Here is a 9,792-nt window from a genome sequence, read left to right as displayed (position 1 = left end):
CTGACCCTGACCCTGCCTGCCATCTATACATGCTGACCTGCCTGCCATCTATACATCCTGACCTTGGTGGCTTCCACTAATCTCTGCTGCTTGTGTGTGTGTGTGTGTGTGTGTGTGTGTGTGTGTGTGTGTGTGTGTGTGTGTGTGTGTGTGTGTGTGTGTGTGTGTGTGTGTGTGTGTGTGTGTGTGTGTGTGTGTGTGTGTGTGTGTGTGTGTGTGTGTGTCTACCACTAATCTCTGCTCTGTGTGTGTGTGTGTGGCTACCACTAATCTCTGCTGCTTGCCTCTCAGAACCTGGACTTGACCAAGAAGACGATGGTGTATGAGGGCCCCCTGTCCTGGAAGGTCAACAAAGACAAGACCATCGGTGAGTCACTGACTACATCCACACTGATGGAAGTCAAATTAACTCCCTGTTACTCCCACCTGGGGGCGCTATTCACACAGTGGAGCAGTTGGAACATGCTGATACTCATACACATGCATAGAAACACACATACATATACACATGCATATACACACACATACGGTCTCTTCTGTACACAAACATACTGTCTCTTCTACTCTTGTTTTTTCTGTATGCATACATATACACACACATACATATACACACACATACTGTCTCCTCTTCTCTTGTTTCTTCTGTACAAGGTTATTTCTCACCATCTGACTTGTTTTCTCTCTCTCTCTCTCTCTCTCTCTCTCTCTCTCTCTCTCTCTCTCTCTCTCTCAGAGCTTTACACGCTGCTCCTGGAGGACATCCTAGTTCTCCTCCAGAAGCAGGATGATCGTTTGGTGCTGAAGTGCCACAGTAAGAACCTGGCAGGAACCGCCGACACCAAACACATCTTCAGCCCCGTCATCAAGCTCAGCACAGTCATGGTCCGATCAGTCGCTACAGGTGAGATACATATACACACACACACACACACACACACACCCCAAACACATCTTCAGCCCCGTCATCAAGCTCAGCACCGTCATGGTCCGATCAGTGGCTACAGGTGAGATACATACACACACACACACACACACACACATCTTCAGCCCCGTCATCAAGCTCAGCACCGTCATGGTCCGATCAGTTGCTACAGGTCAGATACACACACCGCACGCACACACACACACACACACAGGCACGCACGCACGCACGCACGCACACACACACACATTCTGTGGGCAGAGTGTTGCTCAATGCACCCCCGATAGGGTGATGAGTGTTGGAGGAAGTGCATCTCTGACTGGTTCTGTCTCTGTCCATCAGATAACAAGTCCTTCTTTGTGCTGTCCATGTCCGACAACGGAGCTCAGATCTACGAGCTGATGGCCCAGACCGTCTCCAAGCAGAGGACGTGAGTCTCTCTCTCCCTGTCCAACTCCTCTCTCCCTCTCTCTCTGCCTCTTACTCCTCTCTCCCCCTCTAACTCCTCTTTCCCCCTCTCTCTTTCCTTTTTCCCTCTCTCCCCCTCTCTTTCCTCTCTTTCCCCCTCTAACTCTTCTCTCTCCCCCTTTCCTCTCTTTTAACCTCGTTTCTCTTTCTCTCTATCTGCCCCTGACCGCCTAATCCCTCTCTTAGTTCTTTCTTTCCTGAGGTCAGTTCTTTCTCTTTTCTTTCTCATTCATCTCTGTCCAGTTCTCTTGCTACCATTACTCAACCTCTTTCTGTATGCCCGTGGTGTTAGATGTCAGATCACTAACTTCTTTCTCCCTCCTCTCTCTCTCTCTCTCTCCCTCTCCTTCCCCTAGGTGGCAGCGTCAGATCAGTCAGAGAGCAGAGGCCATGAAGGTGAAGCCACACAGTGTCATCCCCCTGCCTCAGCCGGAGTGAGTCATCCATCCACTATGCTTTTTCTTTCATCCTCCTTTCTCCTCTTCTCTCTCCACCTAGTCTTAGGTATAGGAGAGTATATACGCCCAAATGTCTATGGTATAGGAGAGTATAGACGATCATAACTGCCCAGATGTCTATGGTATAGGAGAGTATAGACGATCATAGCCGCCCAGATGTCTATGGTATAGGAGAGTATAGACGATCATAACCACCCAGATGTCTATGGTATAGGAGAGTATAGACGATCATAGCCGCCCAGATGTCTATGGTATAGGAGAGTATAGACGATCATAACTGCCCAGATGTCTATGGTATAGGAGAGTATAGACGATCATAACCGCCCAGATGTCTATGGTATAGGAGAGTATAGACGATCATAACCGCCCAGATGTCTATGGTATAGGAGAGTATAGACAATTATAACCGCCCAGATGTCTATGGTATAGGAGAGTTTAGACAATCATAACTGCCCAGATGTCTATGGTGTAGACGGTCTACGCCCAGACTTAAGTGATGCATGCCTTCAGTGCTGCTGGAGAAATCTAATGACTCCTGCGCTGTGGCTCAGTGCTGTGATCATGTGATAAAAGCCTTTAAATGGCACTTACTGTGATTGGCTAGTAATAGTCTTGTAATGGGCAGTCATTGATCGGGACTCCTCATTGGACAACTGCAGCACAAAGGACCTGGGTCTCTTTCTCTTCTGGGTTTGGCACACAGCGGCGCCACAAACAGGAGCGTCTATTCTATACTGTTCTGGTTCTGTTTGTGTGGACTCACTCCAGCGGTGCCTGACTCCAGCTCTGTGTGTGTGTGTGTGTGTGTGTGTGTGTGTGTGTGTGTGTGTGTGTGTGTGTGTGTGTGTGTGTGTGTGTGTGTGTGTGTGTGTGTGTGTCCAGTGAGAGGGACGGTGTGGAGCTGATCTCCTCAGGTGTGTCCAAACTAGGGAAGGACTCTGACCGCCTCTCTTCAGGGAGCATCCACTCTACAGGTAAATAACATCAGCAGCAGATTCCACTCTACAGGTAAATAATAACATCATTAGCGGATTCCAGACCAGAGCTTGATGAAGCTTTTCTGCACTCGGTCAGGACTCTCTCTGTCGGGACACTCTGCTCTTTCTTTCTTTCTTTTTTTTTTCTTTCTTTCTTTCTTTCTTTCTTTCTCCCTTCCTCACTTCATTCTCTCTTTGCCTTCTTCTTCTCTTTATTTTTTTCCTCCCTCCCTCCTTCTCACTTCCTCTCTTTTCCCTTTCTGTCTTGACTTCCTTTACTTCTTCCACCACTCTCTTTCCTCAGATGTCATGGTTGACAGGGAGTGTGTCACCTTGTCCCCATTTGACCACGTCGCTGTGTTCTCCACAGGAACGATGAAGGCAGATGAGGACGACGACGTCATCCCAGAGGAAGGCCCCTTCCTGGATGCAGAGGGGGCTGATGGGATAGCGTTCCTCCAGCCGCATCATCAGGGCGGAGCCACAGACGGCAGGGATCTGGAGCCCTACAGAGCCGAGGAGGCACTCAAAACCTGTGAGCACACACACGCACACGCACACACACACACACACACGCACACTCAAAACCTGTGAGCACACACACACACACACACACACAACACACACACGCACACACACACACACACTCAAAACCTGTGAGTTCACACACACACACACACTTAAAACCTGTGAGTTCACACACACACTCAAAACCTGTGAGTTCACACACACACACAAATGCACACACACACACACTTCACTACGCACTATTACTGTGTTTTTTTCCCATGCCGGCAGGTGATGTTAATGTCTGTATACAGCACACTGTGTGGATGTGGTGCTGAACATGACGGTCTCACCCTGCAGTTGTTATTCTAATGTGTGTGTGTGTGTGTGTGTGTGGTGTGCAGTGGCGTCGCTGAAGCAGGTGTTGCTGGCCCAGCTCATGACTCAGGAGGAGAGCTCTCGCGGGGGCCGGGGATCGGGCAACCGGCTCCTGAGGACCACGTCGCTGCGCACCCCCGCCGTCGACTCCCCCAGCAGGGCCACGCTGGAGAACGGCTCGGGGCGGGAGGCTGAGGCCAGAGCGGACCGAGGGGGACCACAGGACCTGGCCTCGGGGGACACGGGGTTCTTCGAGGCGGCTGAGGACTATGGTGAGCAGACAGGGCCTCTTTATCGCCCTCTGGTGGCCGGTTTCAGGAACTGCACATACTATATGACTCAGTGCTGCTTACAGACTGAATACTCCTCCGCAGCTGGACTAGCCTCTGTAGTGCAGCATTGCAGATCAGCTGAGGAAATATTATCGTCTCTTATAAGAAAGTCTATAACAATGCATTCTAGCACGATTTAAAGGTCATAATCCACAGCACCTTTTTATATATATATATATATATATATATTGTATTGTGGGAGTTTCACCAGTTTGACCCCTGTATCTTTGCTACAGTCACCTCTAGCTGTTTCCTCTCTTAAAGGCCTGTAAGTAATAGAGCAGGTTTATCTCCTGTCCACCCCTCTCCCCCCTGGTCTGACCCATATAACTATGCACCGTAAATCAGACGCTGGTGTACAGAGGAGTTTAGTGTGGCTGTGCTGCCCGGAGGAGGAGGTGCTACTTGGCCTCTACTCACCTCCTCACCTCCTCACACACACAGCCTTGAGTTTAATGAGCCTGACTACCCACTGCCCTGCCACCCCTCATCATTACTGCTGCCACATATAGCAAGTTAAACGTGTGTGTGTGTGTGTGTGTGTGTGTGTGTGTGTGTGTGTGTGTGTGTGTGTGTGTGTGTGTGTGTGTGTGTGGTGTCTAGAATAACACTAGAAGATGTTGTTTAGGCCATTATTTGCTAATGTATGTATAATGTATCACACTATACTACTGTTAGACACACACACACACACACACACACACACACACACATATATGACAGCCATTTAAGGTGAGAGCTTAGTTCCAAAAGCTGATCTGCTACTTTTTCTTCCTCCCTCTCTCCTGTTGCTGCCCTCTTGATTCCTCCCCCAATCCATTTCCTCCTTTCTTCCTCTCCTCCCATCCATTTCTCCCTCTGTCTTTCTATCCCTCTGTGTCTCTGTCCTTCTCTCCTGTGACTGACTCTCCTTCTCTCCCCCCTCCTTTCTTCTTCTCTGTCTGTATCTCTCTCCCCCCCTCCTTTCTTCCTCTCTGTCTGTATCTCTCTCCCCCCCTCCTTTCTTCTTCTCTGTCTGTATCTCTCTCTCCCCCTCCTTTCTTCTTCTCTGTCTATATCTCTCTCCCCCTCCTTTCTTCTTCTCTGTCTGTATCTCTCTCTCCCCCTCCATTCCTCCCTCCGTCTTTCTACCCCTCTGTGTCTGTGTCCTTCTCTCCTGTGACTGACTCTCCTTCTCCACCCCTGTATCTCCCCCCCCCCCCCCCGTCCCCCAGCTGGGTACCTGGTGCTGGAGGGCTTCGGAGGCTCCCGGGAGAGCAGCACGGATGACGAGCTGGCAGTGGGGGTGGGCGCGGGGGCCAAGGGCCTGGCTCTGTCCCGTGGCTGTGTGGGGGACTCGGGCATCAGCCTGCGCTGCCCCTCGGGGTACCCCACCGGCAGCATCTCCACCTTCAGCCGCCAGGTCTTCACACACCTGCGCAACCTGCAGGCCAGCCTCAACCAGCTCAAGGTGCGTTTGTGTGTGTGGGGATGTGTGTGTGTGTGTGTGTGTGTAAGGGTGTGTTTTATGTTAGACTAATGGATGTGTGTGTGTGTGTGTGTGTGTGTGTGTGTGTGTGTGTGTGTGTGTGTGTGTGTGTGTGTGTGTGTGTGTGTGTGTGTGTGTCTCTCTATATGCTGTGTTGTATTTTACGTTACATAAATGTCTGTGCTGTCTACACAAGTTGTCTGTATTCTCAAGCTGAGGCTCTTTGTGTGTGTGTGTTGGTGTGTTTCCCAGGACATGGAGACCAAGTACTTCAGTCTGCTCCGCCAAAGGCAAGCAGACCCAGCAATGGACTCCGAGGAGGGGAAAGGTACCTGCAGCACTTAGACTTAACACTTACAGATATATATATATATATATATATGTGTGTGTGTGTGTGTGTGTGTGTGTGTGCGTGTACATTATACATACATTTTTATATATATATATATATATGTGTGTGTGTGTGTGTGTGTGTGTGACTGGCCCTGTTGGTCAGTATACTGCCTTTAGCTTGTAACAGACTAACAGTGCAGAGAGTTAAAGTAATGATGATGTCATTGTTTAATGTCATTCCTGTGTGTCTATGTCTCTCTCCTCAGATAAGAGATAGTGTTTAATGTCATTCCTGTGTGTCTATGTCTCTCCTCAGATAAGAGATAGTGCTTCCCAGGTCTCACTGCCCAGACAACCTGGGAGGACGTTCTCCTTCTCCTTCTGCTTCTCACACCTCCTCTCTCCTCAGCCCTGGGCTCTCTCCACCTCGCGCTCTGTCTCTCACTCGCTCTCTCTCCACCTTGGTCTCTCGCTCGCGCTCTCTCTCTCTCTCCCTCCACCTCGGTCTCTCTCTCTCTCTCGCTCACCCTCAGTCTCTTTCTCTTTCTGTCCCTTCTTCTATTTATCATTCTATAACTCTGTCACTATCTCAGCCCCTCTACTGGGTTATCCTTTCTCATCTGCCCGTTCACATTCCCGCCAAGAGATTTCCCCCAGGGCACAGGAAAGAGAGGGAGAGGGGGAGAGAGAGAGCGAGAGTAGAGAAGAGCGGAGGAAAAGAAACAAGAAGAAGAAGAAGAAAAAGAAGAAGAAGAAGAAGAGGAGGAGGAGCTTGAGCCTGTTTCTCCTCCTCTGATGGCAAAAGGCAATCAGGGATGACGGACCTGCTCCCTCCCTCCAGCTACCCCAAAATGCCCCCTGCCCCCTCACCTCGTGCCTGCCCATGTTGTTGTATGTCCCCTGCCCTCCCCCCACCCATAGGGGCTTACTCACCCCCCACCCCCTGTCCCCTGCCCTTGCTAACAAGACCGAGAACTTGTAAACCAAATTGTACAAAGTGCTGTGTGTTTAGGATATATATATTAAACACATAAAAGTAGAAGACATTTAAAAAAAAAAGGAAAAAAAAAGAAATAAAAACTTAAGTAATGTATTAAGGTTTTTTTTTAATCCCAAATGTATTTATTTTTCTGTCATGTTTTTTGTTTCTAATTGTCTCTCCCGTGTTGCGTGCATGCTTTGGGCTGTCGGGCCTGCAGAGAGGACTAGCCTAAGGCCTCCCCCACCCCACCCGACCCCTCCCCCTGCCGACCCCTCCGTGACCCCTCCGCGACCCCTCCCAGACCCCTCCGGGTGTGAGCACGCGGGCTGAAGTGCCGATCAGGACTGTGAGCACAGAATTGCACTTGAGTAGAGTCCCCAAGGACAGGAAGTACAGCTGCTCACAGCCAATCAGAGAGGCTGGTCAGCTGCCCGTGTTCCTGTCCGCGGTACATTTCGCTGGGTCCTTTGAGGACTGTCTGACCCCCCCCCCCCCCCCCCCCCTCTTGACCTCTGACCCCGCACCATCAGTGTAATGGGTGGTGGTGGTGACTCAGCTGGAAAATAAAAGCTGCAACAACATCTCAAAAGCTCCACAAAGCCGACTGTCGCCTTTTATTCCCTCCTGTCTGATGACTGGAAGTGTGTGTGTGTGTGTGTGTGTGTGTGTGTGTGTGTGTGTGTGTGTGTGTGCGCGCGCGCAGTGTTCAGATTCTGGAAGTATGTGTGTGTGCGCAGTGTTCAGATGCCTTTTATTCCCTCCTGTCTGATGACTGGAAGTGTGTGTGTGTGTGCGCGCAGTGTTCAGATGCCTTTTATTCCCTCCTGTCTGATGACTGTGTGTGTGTGTGTGTGTGTTCAGATTAAAGGACTTGTTATGCTTTATTTTCAGAAGAAAGGTACATCCTGCTTTTAAAAAAAGATCATTGGTGGAAGAGATCCTCCAGAGCACAAACTACTGTAGTCCCCCTGAACAAACGCACCGACCACAACAGCACAGGGGCGGCTGATCAGTAGTGGAATTGAAGTTGTATTACAGGGAAATCGCACATCGTGCGTGTGTGTGTGTGTGTGTGTGTGTGTGTGTGTGTGTGAGAGAGAGAGAGAAATTTGAAATGCCCAATGCAAAGTGCTTGGGCGTCTGGGAAATGTTAAGGGAACCTTCTCTCACTGAAATGAATACTGACCTAAATGACATTGTGTGGCTTGAGATGGGGACTGGTGTTGAGGATGTGTGCAGCCCAGCCGTCTCCATAGGCACACAGGCTGAGTCCAGCCGTATCCATAGGCACACAGGCCCGCTCCATAGGCACACAGGCTGAGTTGGTCCTGCTGCTCAGTGGAGATGCTTTGGAAGAACATGAGGTAAGCTAAGACTGCAGCAGGCCTCTCAAACTCAGAATAATGCAAATGGTTACTGGATGGTATTCTTTAAAACTGTGTGTGTAGAACTCCGAATTTGCACCCACACAGTCACCCTCACAGTAACCCACACATCGAGTTTGGAACTGCCACTGAGGCAGACATCGACACACAATTGAAATAGTAATCTCTTTCTCCACCTCTCATCTCTTTATCCTCCCCTCTCCTGTCCTCATCTCTATTTTCTCCTCTCCTCTTCTCTCATTTCATCTCTGATAATTGTGATGATGATAGAGTGGTCAGAGATCCTCTTCGTTTCAGTGGAGTGCCAGATCACACCTATTAGAATGTGTTAACAACCTGGTGAAGGAGAAACATCCTTGTGCTCAATGGCAGTTAGATATAGAGGCTCGCTTTTACCGGCTTAACACACACCTACAAGCATGTTACCAGTAGGGGGCACTGTTAGACCATTGTGTCAGTCTAAAGGCAGCCCTGACGAATCATTTCGAAAACCTGTTCTCTCTCAGCGTCTCACTAGCGAAGAGGAGGGCACTGGGGGGGTTGACAATTTTTTTGTTTGTTTATTTTCTTTTCTTTTAAACCTAGAGGCAAATTTTTTGATCTGGCACATTAGAGACCTTTGCCTGCCGGCCTCGTCCTTACAATGTCAATGTCTTTCACCGTATACCATTAGGAGAAAATAAATAATCTTTCGCCGTATACCATTAGGAGAAAATAAATTATCTTTCACCGTATACCATTAAGAGAAAATAAACATTCTTTCACCGTATAACATTAAGAGAAAATAAACATTCTTTCACCGTATACCATTAAGAGAAAATAAATATTCTTTCACCGTATACCATTAGGAGAAAATAAATATTCTTTCACCGTATACCATTAAGAAAAAAATAAATATTCTTTCACCGTATTCCATGAAGAGAAAATACATATTCAAGCCAGTTACTAATTGGATGTTGCTCACAATGCATTCTTTGCATACTGGTGTAGTCGTAATTATGGCTGGTCATTTTCACTAGATGTTTCAAATCAAATAAACATCCTCCGGCCTTTATCCAATCAAATGAACATCCCTCAGGACATTATCCAATCAAAGTTGCTGTTGCTGGTAAGTGGCTTCACAGACATGTTTTCAGTCTGCGCCTGCTTACATTACCTTCTGGTCTTCTGTTTCTCCCAGAGGCGCTTTATTCCCAAGAGTCTTTTGTTTCTTCATGTCCTGTCTTCACCTGTGTGTGCCCCTCAAGAGGAAAGCATAGGCTGGAAAATGTGACGGCTCTCTGCTTTCTCTCCTCTCTCTCCTGAAGACAGGTTGCAATTAAGTGGCGGCCGACTGAAAGGAGCTGGATAATTGATTGTCACACTTGGCACATGCTCCTGTCAATTACCCAGCTCAAGATGCGTAGACCAAAGTGTATGTGTGTGTAAGTGTGTGTGAGTGTCACATTCACCTCAACAGGTCACACCCACAGCACTTTGACACTTTTCGATCTCTCTGTGAAGAGATGTTTTCCCCCACACTAAAAATATTCAGTCAACTGACAGTTCTGAGGGTGAGCAAGGACACCCAATCAAGAGTGTC

General features: G+C 48.7%; 1 protein-coding gene across 3 annotated transcripts in view; it reads left to right on the top strand.

Moving 5' to 3' along the window:
* LOC122129440 (rho guanine nucleotide exchange factor 12-like) overlaps positions 1–6,936 on the top strand; it is a 58,720-nt gene extending 51,784 nt beyond the window's left edge. For all 3 annotated transcript variants that reach the window (XM_042704359.1, XM_042704357.1, XM_042704356.1), the window contains 10 exons: positions 292–367; positions 734–901; positions 1,265–1,352; positions 1,747–1,824; positions 2,731–2,822; positions 3,196–3,360; positions 3,737–3,982; positions 5,257–5,492; positions 5,763–5,838; positions 6,160–6,936. In XM_042704359.1, the coding sequence (XP_042560293.1) occupies positions 292–367; positions 734–901; positions 1,265–1,352; positions 1,747–1,824; positions 2,731–2,822; positions 3,196–3,360; positions 3,737–3,982; positions 5,257–5,492; positions 5,763–5,838; positions 6,160–6,170 (1,236 nt within the window). In that variant the 3' untranslated portion in view covers positions 6,171–6,936. The remainder of the gene's footprint in view (positions 1–291; positions 368–733; positions 902–1,264; positions 1,353–1,746; positions 1,825–2,730; positions 2,823–3,195; positions 3,361–3,736; positions 3,983–5,256; positions 5,493–5,762; positions 5,839–6,159) is intronic.
* Positions 6,937–9,792: the final 2,856 nt, after the last annotated feature.

Source organism: Clupea harengus, unplaced genomic scaffold (genome assembly GCF_900700415.2).
Source record: "Clupea harengus unplaced genomic scaffold, Ch_v2.0.2, whole genome shotgun sequence".
Classification (NCBI taxonomy): domain Eukaryota; kingdom Metazoa; phylum Chordata; class Actinopteri; order Clupeiformes; family Clupeidae; genus Clupea; species Clupea harengus.
Note: the sequence above shows the minus strand (reverse complement) of the source record. Positions and strands in the feature narration are given on the sequence as shown.